The sequence below is a fragment of the Pelodiscus sinensis genome, chromosome 4 (genome assembly GCF_049634645.1).
Source record: "Pelodiscus sinensis isolate JC-2024 chromosome 4, ASM4963464v1, whole genome shotgun sequence".
Lineage (NCBI taxonomy): Eukaryota > Metazoa > Chordata > Testudines > Trionychidae > Pelodiscus > Pelodiscus sinensis.
This window is the reverse complement of record NC_134714.1, coordinates 51,451,230-51,472,181: the sequence shown is the minus strand read 5'-3', so window position 1 is coordinate 51,472,181 and position 20,952 is coordinate 51,451,230. Positions and strand designations below refer to the sequence as shown.

The window sequence follows — 20,952 nt, the reverse complement described above, 5'->3', positions numbered from 1 at the left end:
GCAATGCCTCTCTGCCATGTATATTGGCCATACTGGACAGTCTCTACGAGAGAGAATTAATGGACACACATCTGATATCTGAAAAGGCAACACACAGAAACCTGTTGGGGAACATTTTAGCTTGCCTGGGCACTCATTAATGGATCTCAAAGTCGTTGTATTGTTCCAGGCCAATTCCACAAGTCAACTCCACAGGGAAACCTTAGAACTTAACTTCATTCACAATTTTGATTCCTATCATAGAGGTATGAACAAAGACATTGGCTGGATGACCTACTACATTCCACATCCTAATGATACAATAGGTACTTAAGAACAATTAGTACTTTCTCTATCAGCTTCATGTGGCATGGACACCCTAATTCACCATTTCTTCCCCCTTTTTTTCTCCTTCTCCCCATCCCATCCCATCCCATCCCATCCCATCCCATCCCATCCCATCCCATCCCATCCCCTATTTATTTAGAAACTGGACCTTTAATAACTGCATTCATCTGAAAAAGTAGGTTGTGTCCACAAAAGCTCATGATACCATCTACATGTTTTCTTAGTCTCTAAGGTACTGCAGGACTATGTGTTGTTTAAGTTTTTCCAGTTACAGACTACCTTGACTACCCCTCTGAAGCTTTTGTACATCTACTTAGTTTAAAGAAGAAATATTTTGTCCCATTTTTCTAGTTCCCTGTCACTTGCTCCTGCCCGTCTCATTGCCTCTGTTTCATTCGTTATGCCTCAGTTTTAGGGACTGTTGAGCAGAATGCAGATGACACAGTCAAAATTACATGTTAAAGTGCAGAACCATGTAGTACATTTTATATGCCACATGTATGTTGCCAACAGTATATTGTGATGTGTTTATGGCAAATTTGGCACTACAGAAAATAAGTACAGTTAAAACTTGAATTGTTTAATATTGACTGGCTAAGGATCGTAGATTTCATTGAGAATCCCATCCTATGTTGTTCAATTGGTATTTCATTTGGTATATTGTATAATAATATAATGATTAATAAATACATAATTAAACCCTCTGGCTTTATTGAGAGCTTTCTACTCGATATGGTAAAGATAATGATGCAATAGTAGAGTAATGGTAAAAAGTTCAGTGGATGTTTTACAAATGAGTTAAATTAAGAAAATTAATATTTGAATACATAAATGTAGCTCATTATATAATACACTCCCATTGAAATAGAATTAGGACTAGTGTCAAAGGTCTATCAGGAAGATTACTGGGATCTTATTTGCATGATTATATTTAAATTCTTTCTTATCTAGTCCCAGGAAAGTAGAATTAAAGCAGCTCATTGAGTTTCTCTTCCAGACTTCTGTTTGTGTTGGCCATTAGAAAAGAACTTTGTAAATACATTTGGATATGATATCTTTCATCTGGCTGAACACATTTCCTGAAATTCAACCAGTTTGGCCTATAGGAGAAGCTCAGAAGCAGCACACATTTCATAAATGTCTTAACCATCTATTGTATCAGCATTGTCTTCGCTTGGTTTTTATATCATCTGCCAGTGTTTCAGACAGAAGTTTCATATAAATTTGTTCTTTATACATCTGTGACATAACTGATGAAAGAACCCAATATTAAGAAATAAATATCTTTCATAAACTTGATAATATATTTTGTTAAATGTTGTAATTCCTAACAGAAGATGTCAGCCTTTTCCTTGTCACAAGGCTATCCTAAGATGGCAAATGAGGATTTCTCTGGCATGAGAAGATGTTCTATTCCACTGTCCCCTTTTTAACTCCATGGAGCAGGGATACAACAAGAGGAAGGAAGGGGGATGGCCATGGGGCTGCAGTTGGAGTTGAGGTGTTTAACAGAATCCAGGCTGGAATGACAGAGAGCCTTCTAGATCAAATTCAGTGTTGCAAACCTTTGTACTAGCTCTCAAACCAATCATTCAAATATGTCCTGGCCAACCCTCTCTCATGACACAGGAGAACCGGGATAAATTTGTATGGCATGACAAATCTATGCACCTGCATTCCCCTCCTCCCCCCCCCCCCCCCACACACACACACACGTTCTTGTACTCCTTTCAGCACCTGTGGGCACTGAAAAACCCTGGGGAGAAGCATACGGAGGGAAACAGGAGCATGGAAGGACTTATCTGCAATCTTTCCTCTAACATTTTCTATCCTTGGCAAGATTAATTTTCTTTTGGGTGGGCAGAAATTTCTTATGTGCAACACCAATATTGAGGTAGTATCTGGATATGTACCACCAATACAAACAAAATGCACATGCACATAAGCAGTCCATGTTGTGGAAGAAAAATATATTAAAACAAAGGATAATTAACAAGGAGCAGGGCTTATAATATTTACTATGAAATGAAGTACAAAAGAAAATTATTACGACCCTTGGAGTACATGTATCATCATCCTTTCTAAGAACTCAAGCTAGTAAACACACCAAAATGCATATTATCCACACATAGCTCAGCATTAAGATGCTAAAGAAATCTGTGAGTCAACTAGAAATAATATTTGCAAGGAGAGCATGACTAACACAATATTTACTGATACTGGAAAGTAAAGTAAAAGGCATTCACTAAGACTTATACAGTTTATCTGGGGAATGTTTAAGATCCATGCTGTAAGAGCAGATACAAGTTCTCCTGGTTTGAAACTTTCATCTTCTGTGTGTCACCAACTCAAAGATTCAGAGGGATAGCCATTTTAGTCAGTAACTGAAAAAACAACAAATGGTCCTGCAGCACCTTAGAGACTAACAAAACTCAGAATAGAAGCTCCACAAAAAATTAACACGTGGCTTCAGGGTTTGTAGACAGATGGATGTTTCAAAGAGTTTGCAAATAAGGTTTCATCCTACAAAACAACTAGTATCACACCTAGTACTTGCTGCTACCACTACTACTACTACATAAGAGCTACAACTCTACCTCATAGCACAGATCTGGCCTTAATGCAATACAACAAACCATGTCTTAAATTGTAACACAGGATTTTAAAAAAATAATGAAGATTGGAATTTTAGACATCTGCAAAACTCAAAAAAAATTATGTTAAAAGAATCTTTTTCTTTCTTACCTTAAGCCATTAACACCTATGTCAGGGGTGGGCAAAGGGGGTCTCCTTGGGCCAGATCCAGCCTGCCAAGCCGACGGATCCGGCCCATGGCCACTCTGCTCCTCCTCCACCCCAGGCCAATCCAGACCTGGAGCTAGAGGAGCGTATGGGGTCTCCTCCCCCCACCAAGGGTGCACGGCAACTAGAAACGCTAGCTGTTTTAAAACAGCTGGCAGCCTCTCTCTAGCTGCCACACACCCCTGGCAGAGCAGGGGTAGGGGATGAGAGACTTTGCACACTCTCACCACCCCCAGGACCTGATTGGCCTGGAGACGGGGGAGTGCACAAGGTCTCCTCCCATTGTGATACCTAGAAGGAACCTCCAGCTGTTTTAAAACAGCAGATGATTCTCTCTAGGAGGCCGAGAGAGACTTCATACACTTCCCCACCCCGGGGAGGGTGGGGGAGCACGAGACGTTTCCTGGCCCTGTCCCTTCTGCCTTAGGCCCCACATCTTCTCAGGTGTCCTCGGGCCACTTCAGATATTTATGAAGTGGCCCCCTTTTAAAAATTATTGCCCACCCTGACCTATGTAAACTTCGTTTGAAATGTAATCTTGCAAATGTCCTCCTGGAACACATACACACACCCCATGATGCCTGCTTTCTCTCCCTCTCCCCTCCACATCCCAGCCAGCGAGAGAGGACTGCAGCAAGTGAGTTAGGGACATTTCAAACAAACTCCTCCCCCCATAGCTTCCACCTCATTGCACAGATACCAGCACCCAACACTTTCCCCCACCTAACCTATGCAGTCAGCCCGTTATCTCCCCCTTCCCAAGAGGCTTGAAAGTGCTGAGTTTCTGCCTCTCTCACCTAGTGCAGATGGGACTCTCCAAACTCCCATCCCCCTGCCTCCTCCTCAGCCAATTACTCACTCCCTTTCTCCCTCCTCCTCCACCTAGCCCAGTGGTCCCCAACCTTTATGGACTCCCGGGCGCCCGGGAGCAGGGCCACTCACGCGCCGGGCGCCTGGGGGTGGGGCCGCGCGTCCTGGGGCACGCCAAGGCCAGGGCCGCCCGAGCCCCGTGTGCTGTGGGCCCGGGGCTGGCGCCGCCGCCCGAGCTGCGCGCCTGGGGCCGGCACCGGCGCCGCGCGCCCGCATGTGCCCCGGGGCTGGGGCCGGCGCCTCCAGTGTGCCGGGGGGCGGGGCCAGCCCGGGTTGTCGGCGGGCGCATACAAATGCCCCGGCGGGCGCCATGGTGCCCGCGGGCACCGCGTTGGGGACCACTGATCTAGCCTATTATTCTCCCCTTATCTCCTTTTATGTGCTCTGGGAGCTGCTCAGTTTCAAGCATGAAGCAACTCTATTTAGCTGCTATTCAGCAAGACAACGCCCCTCTCTCCGCTGGTCAGCTGAGCTCCCTGCTTGCGCGGGATCTTTGAACCTCTGAGCAGAGCACAAGAAACAGTTGCCTGGCCATGCAGGCACGCAGCTTACAAGGAGATTAGCTTGTCTGTATAAGAGTTTGGAGCTGGGTACTGGATAATGTGTGGGAAAGAGTGAAAGGCAGCGGGAGGGGAGTATTATGAAGCAGTGTGCAGTGAAGAGAATGCAGGACAATGTAGCACTTTAAGAGAGCATGGTTCTGATTGCAGAGGTAGCATGAGAGAGTTCAGGTCTAGGTGTGAAGAAGTGACAGGGAAGAGTTCAGGGCTGGGTATAGATACAGTAGAGGGAAAGCTCTGGACCCCCTCCTCAGGAAAATTCTGTTTGTGCCAAAGTGGAGGGGGGCTGTTGCCATCCTTAACCTTGTATCAGTTTCTGGGACTACTTCAAGCCAAAATAATCATAGAATTATAGAAAACTAGAACTGGAAAAGATCTTGAGAGGTCATCAAATCGGGTCCCCTTCCTTCACAGCAGGACCAAACACCATCTAGATCATCCTTGATAGATGTTTGTCTACCCAGTTCTTAAATATCTCCAATGATAGAGATTTCACAACCTCCATAGGCAATTTATTCCAGTGCTTAACCACCCTGGCAGCTAGGAACTCATTCTTAATGTCCAACCTTAACCTCCCTTGCTGCAATTTAAGCCCATTGCTTCTTGTCCGATCATCAGAGATTAAGGAGAATAATTTTTCTTCCTCCTCCTTGTGACATCCTTTTAGGTTCTTAAAAGCTGCCATCATGTGCCCTCTCAGTCTTCTCTTTTCCAAACTAGACAATCCCATTTCTTTCAGACTTCCACATGGACATAATATTCCATTTGAGACCTAATCACCACAGAGTAGAACAGAATTACTTCTCATATCTTGCTCACAACACTCCTGTTAATGCATCCCAGAATCATGTTTGGGTTTTTTTTGCAATAGTGTCACACTGTTGATTCGCATTTAGTTTGTGGTCCACTATGATCCCTAGATCCCTTTCTGTAGTATTCCTTCTTAGACAATCTCATCCCATTTTGTATGTGTGAAACTGATTGTTCCTCCCTAAGTGAAGTCCTTTTCATTTGTCTTTATTAAACTTCATCCTACTTATCTCCGACCATTTCTCCAGTTTGTCCAGATCATTTTTAATTATTACCCTGTCCTCCAAAACAGTTGCAACATCTCCCAACATGGTATCATCTGTAAACTTTTAAATGTTCTATCTGAGCCACTATCTAAATCATCGTTGAAGATTTTGAACAGAACTGGTACCAAAACTGACCCCTGTGAAACCCCACTTGTTCTTCCTTTCCAGCATGGCTGTGAACCATTATTAACTACTCTCTGAGAATGATTATCCAACCAGTTATGCACCCATCTTATAGTGCCCTATGTAGGTTGTATTTCTCTAGTTTGATAGGATCATAAGGTGAGACTGTATCAAATGCTTTACTAAAGTCTAGGTATACCACGTCTACCACTGCCCTCTTATCTACAAGGTTTGTTATCCTGTCAAAGAAACCTGTCAGGTTGATTTGACATGATTTGTACTTTACATATCCATGGTGACTGTTACCTGTGACCTTATTATCTTCCAAATGTTTTCAGATGAATTCCTTAATTATTTGCTCTAGTATATTTCCTGGCACAAAAGTTAAGCTGACTGGTCTATTGTTTCCTGGATTGTCCTCATTTCCCTTTTTATAAAAGGGCACTATATTTGTTCTTTTTTACTTCTGGAATCTCTCCTAACTTCTTTTGGGAGAGTTTCTTCTGGAATATCTCCCAACTACTTTTCAGAGATGATAACTAATGGCTTAGATACCTCCTCTATCAGCTCCTTGAGTATTCTAGGATGCATTTCATCAGGCCTTGGTGACCTGAAGACATCTAAATTTCCTACGTCATTTTTAACTTTTTTTTCCTATTTTAACTTCTGGCATTCATTGTGTTAGTCATCCACTCACACAACCTTCTTGGTGAAAACTGAAACAGTCATTCAGCACCGCTGTCATTTCAATTTTTTCTGTCAGGAATGGGCCTACCCTATATTTGGTCCTCCACTTGCTTCTAATATATTTGTAGAATGTCTTCTTGTATCCTTTATGTCTCTAGCTAGATTGATTGTTTTGTGCCTTCGTCTTTCTAATTTTGCCCCTACATGCTTGTGTTGTTTATGTTCATCTTTTGTTTATATGACTCCTTTTTGATCATTGAAGATTTCCTGGTTAAGCCAAGGTTATCTCTTGCCTACTTGCAATCTAGGACTGCCCTAAACTATGCAGTGGATAAAACTGGCCCTAGGATCCAGAACTTTGCAAATGGATTCTTTATAGCTCCTGCCTCAGTTTACTGATTACAGCTAAGGATTCAGCCACATTCTTTGAAAAAAATTGTATATCTAGAGAAGTGAACTGCAGATTTTTTTAAACAAATCAAGTTTATAAAGCATGACCTTGCACTGCTTAAAAACAGCTAAATACGATCAACCTCAATAGGCCTATGGTCTGGCAAACAGTTTCAAGAATGTGGTACATGTATTTGTGTAAATGTTATGATTTGTGTAGGGGGGTGGGAATTCTGAAATATATTGGAAATTTAAGTCTTTTCTTTGCTGGAGGCAAAGGAAAGGGAAGGAGCATGTTTTTTTAAAATACAGTCTGCTAGAGGAGATGCACTATACTCTTCTATGGCAATTTTTATTTTAGTTCTTTGTTTCATTTTATTTTAATTTAAATCATTTATACTGCAAGTACGGTTACTCTTTTAAAAAAAAGCAATTTTACCTATTTTTTTGAAAATATGATTGACATTTATTTTAAAATTTCTGGACCTATTAACTATTCTGTATAGAAAATAACATAGAACAGTTATTTTCCCCACATAACCTTCTAGTAAAGCAACTCAACGGATTTCAATGTGCTGTAAATTACAAAATTCAACATTGTACATAATATAATTGAACTACAGAATAGCTTTTGCATATTTCTTAGTAAACATTATTGCAACTAGTTTCAAATTCTCTTCCACAGAATCTACCAGTCACACGTATCCTAGACAACCTTTTGGAGATGAAGTCAAATCCTGTGAGTATAATTGTATTAATTTTAGGCAGAGAGAAATGTAAAACCAGATCTTTTCATTTGTGTTGCACATAATATTTCTGTTACAAAGTGTTAATAATGAAGTGTCAATTAATTCTGGTCTCTTTGTATACTGATTTAAAGTACACATTTTTTCACAATTGTGTTGTTTCTATAGGGGTCCTGAGTCAAAAAAGAATTTGATCATATTCAATAATCTGTGATGTATTTAAAGACAATATTATGATACATATGCACAAGGGAGCCAAATTAAGTTTTCACAGGTGACATTTCCTAACCTTTGAGTGCTTAATTTTGAAACCTCAATGTTCTTTAACATAGGTGGGGTTTTTCCTTGGAATAGTGTAGCTAATTTTTTCCATTCATAGATCTAACGGTAACCATATCTACCAATTTGGCAAGTACAGATTTCAGTGTTGCATTAGTAGCACAGATTCCTGGATCCTGGGGCTAAAGCTTCCCCAAAATACACCCACTGTTACAGGGAAAAAGAAAATGCAGGGCCAGCTTTGTGATGAGTGGAGGAAAGGAGAGACAACATTTTAACAATGTGTAAGAGGCCTTTCATTCTTGAAAGAGAGAGTACATTCCTGTGGTTCGATTTCATTCCTTTCCTCTGATGGTGACTGGAATTCCTGACCTTTCCAAGTCCAAAAGCAATTTACAAGTTAGTTCCTGCCTGAACACATTGGCCACCATAACTTCTGACCACCAGCAGCCCCTTTTTTGATTGGCAGAGGGGATAATTAGAACGTTTGGGGAAGAGAAGGCATGATGATTCAGTAGAATAGAGGTAAAAGTCAATAGAAGAAAGAGGGGGAAAGTAAAGATAAAGATAGTGACTAGAGAGAAATTAAAAGAGATGCTGAGACTGAGGTAAAGAAACCAAAGCTAACAATCAAAAATGAAAGGAGTAAAGCGAAGGAGAAAAATATTCAACATGTTCTGAACTAGGAAAAAATGAGAACAAGCCCATAGATGACAGTATTCAAAGGGCAAAATAAAATTTGCCTCTTTGCCTTGCTATTCCCAGAATGACTCTCACTGGTGGCAGTATTTGCTTTAAAAGAATTCCATAACATGGAATCTGCCATTATTGTATATAAGTAGTGTGTGATAATATTGTGTGATTCAGTTTCTGTATTGTGCTAACATGAATTTGACAGAGTCCTGTATTACTCACCAATGTTAATTGAACTTCTATACCATACCATTCTATTTTGTATATACCATATGTTTTTACAGGCCAACTACTTTAGGAAATGTTAGTGTTTTCAAAAAAAAATGTGTATTTCTACTTTTTTCCTCTTATTAAGCCCAGTGGAATTTTATTTAAAAAAGAGAGAGAAATATATATTTATACAATTTTGATATCTCATAAAAAACATTGTTCAAACTGATGAGATGAGAGGTATTTCTTTGTCGGTGTTAGTCTTCATGTCCTCTAAATGTTGCAAAGTAATCCTATCTAGAGATATCAGACCAAATTTTTGTAAATTGAATACACCAGATTTCCCAAACAACCATGTGCTTTAAAAAATCCAACGTAGAATGTTTCTTTACCCTTTGCAGAAACATTGTCCCTCTCAACTAATTAGCTGACAGGTTCTGGGATACTCAGAACTGGGCCACTTCCAACCACCATTCCATCTCCACCTCTTGCACAGGGTGGTTAGTTAGGCAAACCCAGGAAAATAACATCATATTACTTTTCTGTAACCTTTCTCCTCTCACAAATGTCAATCAGGTGGGGATGTGCAGGGAAATAACTAGAACAAACCTGGAAATAACTGAATACAAAAACTAGCCCATTGTAAATATAATTGACAGCTAAATCACAAACAATAAAAGCCAATTCTCTGGCTGTCACTCAGTGAATGAAGCCAAGCTAGAAGGTTGTCTCTCATGAAAGATATAGGTTATGTTTTAGTAACTTCTAAAGACAAAACACTTCATGGAATTTTTCTGTAATCTCCTAGAAGGTGTTACTCAGAGCAGAAAAGTGGAGAACCTGAATTAAGAAATGAGGCTCACAGACCATAAATGAAAACAAAAACTGTAAAGTTCTGAATATTCTTTATTGATGCTGTCTTGGTATTCTCACATTGTATTGTCATGGAGAATAGCCAAGATCACTAAGATAATTTCAAGGCATAGATTGACATTCTCATTAGATCATATTAAGACATAGGGATTGTTGATTCATTCACTTGGAGAATTGCAACATGATCTGCTTCGATGTTGGAGATTAGGGTTCAGAACCAATGTCAGAAATCTCATTCTTCAAGCCAGGCAAGCCCTAAAGAGCAATTCTTTTAACCCTTATGTGAAAGGTAGACGGTAGTTTGCTGACCAAGTACTCCCTTTTGGCTAATTAAAAGAGGGGCATGAAGTAGCCTTTGGGGAATGTCAAATATTTGGGCTTGCAATAGGAGAGAAAATTGTAGAAAAGTAAAATTGTGTCTGGAAGGAAATATGAAATTACATTAGTACAGTCAGTCCCCGGGTTACGTGCAAGATAGGGACTGTAGGTTTGTTCTTAAGTTGAATTTGTATGTAAGTCGGAACTGGTACATATTGTAGGGGAAACTCTAGCCAAACATTTCTCCAGAGCTCAGTTTTATTCTCCCACACCTCACTTCCCTCAGTCCTTTATTCTCAAGCTGAGGTGTCTGCTGAGAAAAGCTGCCCCGCGTCTCCCTGGTCTGCTGGGATGGAGGGAGGGCGCTAGCTTTGCGTCTCCCTGGTCTGCTGGGGGGAAGCAGCTAGTGCGGGGTTGCCTCACCCCGTTTGTAAGTAGGGATCCGATGTAAGTCGGATCCATGTAACCCGGGGACTGCCTGTATGGCCATTATTCATAGAGTCCTTCCTATCCCCAAAACAGGCAAAAATAGCCAGTTGCCCTGCTAGCAAAAGATAAGATACATAAAAGAAAGCTGAAAAGTTGGCCTTTTCCACAGAACTTGAGGAAACTCCTTTGTAGTGCATTGGGCTCTTACCTGCTAGGCCCCAGAGTATTTGTGTGAAACGTATATAGATATAAATGTCTTGTATAGGAAAACAAGTAAAATACTATTCATATAGAAATTATACATTAATTGTTGCAAATTATATAGCTGCATTCAAATAACATGCAAAATATAAAATGCTACATTAAAGTAATGTGAAATGTAAAAGCTTTTCTACTTCCAGTATTCACAAGTTACTTTGTCAGTTGTAGTTTAAAATTATCCTGGAATACATTTCAGAGTGCAATTTTTTTCCCATTTGGACTTTCAGAACACTGCTGAGCAAAATAGATAGAGTTCTCTTAAGTCCACATCAGTATGATATTATATGTTGCTCAAATAGTCTGCTCCCTGCTCTTTTTCCTCTCCCGAAGGAACAGCTATGAAGGAGAAATGAGCTCCATCTGTGGTTTCTGGTCCTTTCAACTGAAACAGGAACTGAGTAGCAATCCTTAGGGGCAATAAAACTACTCTGTAATGTTTTTAATTTATGCCTGGATTGGTTGACTATAATGGCACTTCTTCCTTAGAATATTTTAGCACATTAGTTCAGTAACTTTGTTTGTTGATAAAATTAGTGTGATCTATTCTGTTGTCTTGGGTCTTAACATTTGTTTGATCAAAAATAGGATTTAAAACACTTTTGCATTTGTCATATTACACTAAGTGAAAATGAACAGTCATAACTTCAGGATTTTGTTTGTGAATTCTTGATAATGTATGTATCTTAGTGCACAGTAGCTACTTTTCATTGTTTTGGGATAATTTGCTTTAATGTTTGCAAGTGTAATCTGTGTTACAAAGTTTGTTAAAATATTAATCTTAAGAAAAGGTAATATGGTTTAAAACATGTTCTTCTTCAAGTACTTGCTCATGTCCATTCCGGTTAAGTGTGTGCATGCTGCATGCAGGGATCCTGGAGCTTTTTTCCCTTAGCAGTATCCGTTGGGCCAGCCAGGCAGCCCCCTGGAGTGGTGTCACTACATCGGCACAAATATACCCCTGCTGGTCCTCCACCCCTTCATTTCCTTCTTACCGCCCATGACCTTAGCTGGAGTGCTTGACTATGCAGATAGTTTATCCCTTAGCCTTCTATAGATAGTGTTAGTTGAAGTTCTTAGTTTAATGTAAATAGTTGTTAATAGTTTGTCGTTCTTTTTAGGGGAGTTCCCCCTTCTTATCTCTCCCCTCCTGTGGAGGGGATGCCCAGTCCACACAAATTCAAGCCATGTGTTCAGTGCTTGAAACCTATGCCCTACCCACATGATTCTTGTCTAAAGTGTCTAGGGGTATGTCTACACTACCCCGCTAGTTCGAACTAGCGGGAGTAATGTAGTCATCCGCAGTTGCAAATGAAGCCCGGGATTTGAATTTCCAGGGCTTCATTTGCATGAAGCCGGCTGGCGCCATTTTTAAATGCCGGCTAGTTCGGACCCCGTGCCGCGCGGCTACACGCGGCACGGACTAGCTAGTTCGGATTAGAAGCCTAATCCGAACTAGCTGTACACCTCGTTCCACAAGGCGTACAGCTAGTTTGGATTAGAACCTAATCCGAACTAGCTAGTCCGTGCCGCGTGTAGCCGCGCGGCACGGGGTCCGAACTAGCTGGCATTTAAAAATGGCGCCAGCCGGCTTCATGCAAATGAAGCCCTGGAAATTCAAATCCCGGGCTTCATTTGCAACTGCGGATGACTACATTACTCCCGCTAGTTCGAACTAGCGGGGTAGTGTAGACATACCCTAGGAGAGGACCATCTCATAGACAGCTGCGAGATCTATAGGAGCTTCAAACCAAGAACCAAATGAGAATGCAATTCCTGGTTGAAGCTCATTCTGTTGGAGGCTGCTCTCCAACTCGTGGCACCAGACATTGCACCGGGGGTACAGAGTGCACCGACTTCGGTGCAGGAACTCAGCAGCAGCACCAAAGCATGCCGAGGCACCGGCCAAGTCTTTGGCCCCGAGGCACCAATCCCAGTCCCCAACACTGAGGAAGAAGAGGCAGCACAAGGGGTGATCCCCTTCAAAACACAGTCATTGTGTGCCATGGGGAAGGGCACTCATCTGCAGCAATGTGCCAGGATGCTGCCATGTTGGCTAGGTACCAGTTGAGGTTGATGTGCATGGAGAGTCCAGTGCCAGACATCGAGACTGAAGAGTTCCGGCAATTGTCAACCCCTGAAACCTTTGACTTGGCTTGTGAACTCATAGAGCTCACATCTTCTCCAGGCCCAGATCCAGGGGCTGACGCCATGCACCCCAGGTCTTTGATGGGGTTAGAACCAGTCCGACCATTGTTATCTTGCTATCTGGTACAGCCTCAGATTTTGGCATGGGCGGATTTCAGCTTGGACACCAATGCCAGCATTGACTGCCTGGCACTGAGAGCAACCACTTCTATTAGATCCTGTCTCTGCAGCAATGTCACACCCCTCAGCACCGAGTGTATTGGTCCAAGTTGCATCTCTGATACCATCAGTGTAGGCTGCTTCTCTGCCAACCAAGGCACCGCCTTCATAATCAATACCAACACCAACCCACCTGGGGAAACTGGCAGCAATGGCTCAATATAGGTTCATCAGGCCGCTCTCCGGAACCGTCATTGGTACTGCCATGGTCAGCCTCGGACTACTCATCCAAATTAGAGACTGAGCCTGTTTGTTCCAAGGCCTCTTCATATAGATCTAATCCATTCCTCTTAAAAGGATATGGTGAAACCACCCTTCTTCCCCCAGTGGAGGATGAGGGTAACCTAGCTCAGGCTCCACCCTCGGCTGTGCCACCACTGCAGGTGGTAGAGGCACATTACGAACAGCTGCCAGTTTATGGAGTCTTCCTCCTTGTCGCCGGACAAGGCACTGGCCCATGCCTGTGCTGGATGCCAGGGCACACCAGGATCTTCTCCCTGGCTTGCAGCCATTTTAGTGGTGCAAGTGGAGGAGGTTCTGGAGGACTCAGACCCGATGATGGACATATTAATGGCAGATGCCACTGCCAGGATTGCTTTACCACTCAACACGACAGTGGCAAAAATTGTAAAAACTCTGTGGCAAACACCTGCCTTCATATCACCTACCCAAAAAGGGGTAGAAAGGTGCTATTTTGTCCTGCAGTTGCAACATAAACACCTTTTTGCACATGATGCCCTAGGCTCCCTGGTGGTCCAAGCAGCAGGAGAGGCAGGGTCTGCCTGGGCATACACTAAAGAGCAAGCACCCATAAAACCATGATTTGCTGGGCAGGAAGACCTATTCCATTGGGGGCCTACAACTGCGCATCACCAGTCAGCAAGCGATGCTGAGCAGATACTTATAACACATCGTCTGCCAGAGACAAGTTTAAAGATCTCCTTCCACAGGAGTCTACACAGGAGTTTGGGGCCCTGTCTGAAGAGGGTAAGGTAGCTTCGTATATGGTGCTGCAAGCAACCTTAGACACCGTGGACTCTGGCTTATACGATGGCTACAGCAGTTATTATGATGTGAAGCAGCCCCTGTTTGAAGTGGCCTGCGCGAGAGCTGCCTGTGCTGCAGCTCTGCATTTTAAATGTAGTGTGGGCCTAGTGAAGTGCAGTGGTCCCAGAGCCTGTGCGAGCCAGGACTGAGCAGTCCCAGCTCACAGCGGCTCCAGGAGCTACCCACGTTATAGTTCTGCAGAGCAGCCCTCATTAACTAATCGTGTAGTCGATAAATATTGTATCAACTAACCTCTTTTTAACTTCCTTAATTCTACTTTGTATTTAGAGAAACAAGTATCTAAACCAGGTTTAGGCAATAAGCGGCCCATGGGACGGATGTGGTTTGCCAGGGCTAGCCTCTGGTGAGTGGGGATGTGAAAAGTTAACCAGTTAACTGTTCAGCATCACCCTTAACGGAAAACTTTGATTACTGGCAGTTGCAAGTGGCCATGTTTGCAGATGCTCCGATAAACAAAGTGAACACTCCGCTAATTTGCTGTCTGCTTCAGTTGCCTTTCTAAACATGTCGATTACTGATATCACCAGGTGCCCACAGATACTTTTAGCCAACACTATGCCATTTCCCACAATGAGGCATCATATGCCCTACTAGGACACACCGTATGGTCATCTTTGGTATGCATCACTCTGAAGCTCCAGCTTTCCCTCTAGGGGCACTGCTCTGCAGTTACCTACAGTAGAGCTCACATCAGGACACTGCTCAAAGAAGAGAAGGTTACTTATCCTGTGCAGTAAGTAAGGTTCTTTGAGCTGTGTCCCTGTGGGTGCTCTGTTATCTGCCTCCTCCCCTATGCTTTAAAGTTCAAATGTAGGCTATGCAGTGGAGAAGGAACAGAGGATGGTTGGACCACACAGTGCTATATCGATTCCTCTTACAATATGAGATGTGGAGTGCATGGTGCAGCTGCTACTAAAGAGCTCCGATGCTAGGTTTAGGGGCACTATCACATCTACAGTGGAGTACCTGTAGGAATACACATCTCAAAGAGTCACAATTAGTGCACAGGGTAAGTAATGTTTTTCTCGGGCTATGATCTGATTTCAGCAATATTCAAGTAAATATTTAAACTATTTTAGCCAGCCTGTTTCTAGTTCACCAGCTTGTTTTTTATGTTTGATTTTTCATCAGCTATTTTATCTTAGAACACCACACTACAAATACAGCAATAATAAGCTCACTGAGAATTTTTATACATTGATTTTTAAGTATGCTTTTTTTACCTAACATTAATCAGTAATTAGTTCCAATTAGCACAAACCTGAAATTCTTTTTTTAAGGTTGAAGTTTCAATTTTAAAATCAGGCATTGACAAATATTAATAGAGAATGTTGTTACTTTAAAGTTGGTACAGTAGACTTCCGATAATCCGGAACCTTTGGGACGTAGGTGGTGCCGGATTATCGGATATGCCAGACTATCAGGAGGTATTATAGGATGGTTATATTTATATATATATATATATATATATATATATATATATATATATATATATATATACTGTATACATTATATACTGTATATAAAGTGTTCTTAACTTTTTATTGTACATACTGTATACAATATACTGTGATGTTTTAGTTTTTTTAATCCTTTTTTACCCTTTTTACTTGGTTCAGCTGCTGCCGCTGTTGCCTTGTGACTCATTTTTTTGCCGAAGCTCACTCACTAGGTTCTTGCCATTTTGATGCCAGACTATCAGGAGTGCCATACAATTGGATGCTGGGCTATTGGAGTTTTACTGTATATAAGCCTTCCAGAATCATAAAATCTTGCCAGCTTCCTCACATGCTGCTAACATTCCCAGTAGAATATATTAAACCTCTGTATAGAAGCTCATTGTGACACTAGATCTCAACTGAGTTTTGAGAGCCCTACTCTTAAGAATAAAATGCCCTTTTTTAAGCTCGTGTAATTATCTTTTTTGGGGGGGGGAAGGAGGGAGTTAGGAATTGTTATGCTTTAGTGAATCAACAAGACTTGGAAAACCCAATCCTGAAATGTGTACCACCATATGGGTAGACTGCTATGTTTGTATGTTGCTTCTGTGAAACTAATGGGTCCTTCCTGGCACAGTTTTCTATCTACACATTAAACTTTGCAGTATCAGGATGAAAGCTAGTGTGGAAATTGGCGAAAGCCAATTAATTGTCAAAAACAGTTAAGTAGAATTTTTGTTTTTCTCTTTTTTCCCCTGTGAGATTTGGCAAAAGTCTTGCTCACTGCCAATAAAAACATTGGCTATGGTGTGGAAATGCTTTGAATGAAGAAAATATCCTTTCCTATAATAACTTCAACCAGTCAAAACCCTTATTTGTACCAAAACTTAATTTTGTTTTAATAGTAGCTATAAATCATACCATGAAATTGTACAAGCATAAGTCTCATAATGGAAACTTGATGGTCTGATCTATACTCTATTTTAAAATTCAGTGCCACAATGATTTTTTATTATTTTAAATAGATAGTAGATCCTATTGTGACCAAGAACATTTTTAACTTCTGGAACAAACTATAGTATGTGACCTCTAAGGCTAGTCACACCTTCATTTTTCTTTTTGCATGTTGCTTTTGGTGTTGGGACATATTATGCAACCTGTGTATTTTGGATCGTTCAAATGAGTAAAAAACAAAGACTGAGCTTCCTAGCACCCTTCATAGCATCTTTATAGCCAAAGGAGAATGAGAATTTATGCCATGTTTTTTTTTTAATGAAATGCAAACCTTGAAAATACATGAGTCCCATAATTAACTTTGTTTATATAATGTAGCTTCTAAATGTAAAAATACTTTAATTTGAAAATGGTTTAATGAAAACTTTTACCCCCCCAAAAATCAAAAGTGTTATGGTATTTTAGATAAAAATGTACTGATTTGAATAATCCTTCTTTTTAATAGGAAACAGATGACTACAGGTATTTTGACCCCAAGATGTTGCGAGGCAGTGACAGGTAAGTTTGCCATGATTTTTTTTCTTGTTACCTTCTATATATTGGAATTGCTAGTACATGTTTTGTACTTAATTCATAACATAACTGTATTCAGAAATGTTAACACACACAAACTTATAGGGGAACATTTTAACCTGCCTGGTCACTCAATCATGGATTTAAAAGTAGCCATTCTTCTACAAAGGAATTTCACCAGCCAATTACTGAAAGAGAATTCAGAATTGGTATTCATCTACAAATTTGACACTGTTACCCTGGGTTTGAACAAAGACATTAACTGGATGTCCCCATTATAAAACAGTGCCCTCTGGCTTTAACAACTTCATTTTTATATCAAAAGGCTAAGAATGGGACATTTCCAACCCATTTAATTAGCCTCATTAGTACTGGTCTTACAATTGACAGGTACTTTTTTTGCTATCATATATATCTTGGTTTCTGTTATTTCCACTCCAGCTCATCTGATGAAGTGGGATTTACCCATATAAACTCATGATAATATATATTATTGTTAGTCTCTAGGGGTATGTCTACACTACAGCACTAATTCGAACTAATTTAATTCGAATTAGTTAATTCGAAGTAAGCTAATTCGAACTAGTGCATCTAGACCTAAAAACTAGTTTGAATTAGCGTTTTGCTAATTCGAACTAGCATGTCCACATTGAGTGGACCCTGAACCGAGGTTAAGAATGGCCGGAAGCAGTGTCGGCAGGGCATCAGATTAGGACTTAGAGCGTGGAGCTGCTGTCTCAGGCTAGCCAAGGGCTGTGCTCAAAGGGACCCAACCCCTATCCCGGACAGACAGTTCTCAGGGGTTCCCCGCTTGCAAAGCAGTCCTTGCTTGGAGTGCCCTGAGTGCCCACTCTCGGCACATCACAGCACTCAGCCATCAGCCCGGCTGCACTTGCCGGAGGCTGCCATCTGCGGGGGTGGGGTCAATTGGGGGGCTGCAGGAGAGCTTCCACCCCGAGGAGCCCGCAGAGCCACCCCAGTCCTCCCCATTGGGGGTTCGGACCCCATTCCTCCCTCACCTCCTTCCACTTTCCCCTCCCTAGCCCCCCTTCCTGATGTACAAAATAAAGGACACGTATGTTCAAGAATAGAAACTCTCTTTATTGAACAAAACTCGGGGAGACTGGGAAAAGGAGGTGGGAGAGGGGAAGACAGAGGGTGGGAGAGGGGAGGGCAACTAAAATGACCAGGGGTTTGGAACAGGTCCATATAAAGAGAGGCTAAAGAGACTGGGACTTTTCAGCTTAGAAAAGAGGAGACTGAGGGGGGATATGATAGAGGTCTATAAAAGCATGAGTGGTGTGGAGAGGGTGCATAAAGAAAAGTTCTTCATTAGTTCCCATAATAGAAGGACTAGAGGACACCAAATGAAATGAATGGGTAAGAGGCTTCAAACTAACAACAGAAAGTTCTTCTTCACAAAGCAAATAGTCAACCTGTGGAACTCCTTGCTGCAGGAGGCTGTGAAGGCTAGAACTAGAACAAAGTTTAAAGAGAAGTTAGATCAAGTCATGGAGGTTGGATCCATGGAGTGCTTATTAGCCAGGGGGTAGGAATGGTGTTCCTGCCCTCTGTTTTGGAAAGCTGGAGATGGATGGCACGAGATAAATGGCTTGGTTGTTGTATTCGGTCCATCCCCTCCAGGGTACCTAGTGTTGGCCGCTGTCGGCAGACAGGCTACTGGGCTAGATGGACCTTTGTTCTGACCCAGTATGGCCGTTCTAAGCTCAGGGCTCAGGGTCGGGAGTCTCACTGGACCACCTTGATTTTCATGCAAACCTGCTCCTGGGTGGCCAGGCTGGCAGCTATCCTGCCTTAGACGGCCACTTTCCTGTGCCTAGTGCGGAGGTCGTGGATGAGATCCACGATGTCCGCACTAGACCAGGTGGGCACCCGCCTCTTGCGGCCCCGGGCAGGCTCCTGGGAGCTGCCAGCCTGGTCCCGGGAAGAGGCGGAGGGCTGGGTGGCAGTGGGTGGCTGGCTCGTGCCGTGCCACGTGCAGGGTCTGCTGGCTGGGTGCTGGCAGGGTTTCACCTGGCACGGGCACCGTAGCCAGACTGTGCCCCTTTAAGGGCTCCAGGGCCGGGAGGGAGGCAGAAGAGTTTCCCTGGTGGTGCCCAGAGTGGCCACCAGGGAAAGCTGGGGAGGGCTAGCCTCCCACTAGTTCGAAGTAAGTGGCTACACAGCCCTTAATTCGAACTACTTAATTTTAACTAGGCGTTAGTCCTTGTGGAATGAGGTTTACCTAGTTCGAATTAAGCGCTCCGCTAGTTCGAATTAAGTTCGAACTAGCGGTTTGCCTGTGTAGCGCCTATCAAAGTTAATTCGAACTAACGTCTGTTAGTTCGAATTAACTTTGTAGTGTAGACATACCCTAAGGTGCTACAGGACTACTCATTTTTAAAATAACTCCATTAACTTAATTTATAGAAAAGTATTCTTAAAATCTACAGAATCTTTTGCAGTTATAGTCTATATTTTTGTGCACTTACATAATGCTCTAAATCACAAGTATATTGTTTTTTGGATGGAAGATGTATATTTTAAAATTATTTCTGGGTGTTTTGTTCACTATCAATTTTATTGTTTTGGTACACTTTTCTGTCATTTTAAATTCAGCTTTTTCCTACTTATTGATTATCTATCGCGGTCATAGATTTTTGTGGTACTACATTTAAAACACTTATTCCCCTCACCTGAGAACACAACTAATATGTTACAAATAACCTGCACAGATGAAGGAAGTCTAACATTTAAGCAGTAATTCTTGTGATACTTTTTTAATCTGGAGTATTAGAATCATTTACAAAAATATTATTTTTGCTCAGAATTTTTCATCTCTAACTTCTTAAGTTGTAGGTCATTAACAATATACTTAAATTTCCTAACCTGTTACTAAAAAGGTAAATATTTCCATCCATTTTTAACCTGCAATTTGATGTAATTGTACAGTAGTTATGTAAACTGCAAGGACAGTAAGATAGAGATTCCTTGTTTATTCAATGAAATGGAGAATTGTCTAGACAATTTTTTCAAAAAGAAAAAAGGAAGAAACAGCAGAACTTGCAGCAAAAATGTCATAAGTTGTTTCCTGAACTGCTACATTTATGAATATCTGTAGCTGCTAATCTCAGCAATAACACTCTTTAGAAAGAGAGATCTTTAGTTTTAATGTACTTTTAAAAAAATCCATTTTGGTTCTGGGAATACATCAAGGTCATTTGTTTTGTGGGATTTATCATTGGAATAATAAAGGGAAGGCAGGGCCAATGTTGTCCTTGGCCATTTGCATTCAGTAAGAGTTTTGCTGTCCTCTTTCCAGTATTCTTCACTCCTGACAAGCACATTTACAATAATGAAAAATGATTTTCAGCGTATAAGTATCTGTTTTATACATTGTACATGAGCTTTCAGAAGAAGCTTTAAGGATTAAAAATTAGTGTTGAAAGCTGTCAGTAAAAATTGGCAGCACTGTTTATTTTCTTTTTTAAATATAGCAACATCTTTCAGACTGTTTTATTCTGTTACTCTGAAACATCTGGTTTGAGTGCAGTTTTGCATAAGAAAAAATAGTTTAACTTATTAAAATCAAGCCAAACTTATTATTATTATTATTGTTATTATTATTATTATTATTTTTGGCTGAAACAAAAAATACATTGATTTTAGTACCGAATTTGCACCTACCGATATCACAGCTTCTATGCAATCATACTACAATTTGTATGTGAAAGTATGTGCTTTCATGCATCATCATATTGCAACATGCAGTGCAGATGCAAGATTTTGTGCATATAATTCAGAAAAATTAATTTTTGGAAACAACTTCTTGTCTCTTTTCTTCATTCCATGACGCATGCAGGAATGATCTTCAGTAGGAATACTAAAATGCAGATAATCTGCTAATCAA

The 20,952-nt window shown here is 41.3% G+C and overlaps 1 protein-coding gene across 2 annotated transcripts in view; it reads left to right on the top strand.

Annotated features, from left to right (window-relative positions):
* SCFD1 (sec1 family domain containing 1) overlaps nt 1-20,952 on the top strand; it is a 105,430-nt gene that overhangs the window by 71,832 nt on the left and 12,646 nt on the right. For both annotated transcript variants that reach the window (XM_075926991.1, XM_075926990.1), the window contains exons 20-21: nt 7,521-7,574; nt 16,975-17,027. In XM_075926991.1, the coding sequence (XP_075783106.1) occupies nt 7,521-7,574; nt 16,975-17,027 (107 nt within the window). The remainder of the gene's footprint in view (nt 1-7,520; nt 7,575-16,974; nt 17,028-20,952) is intronic.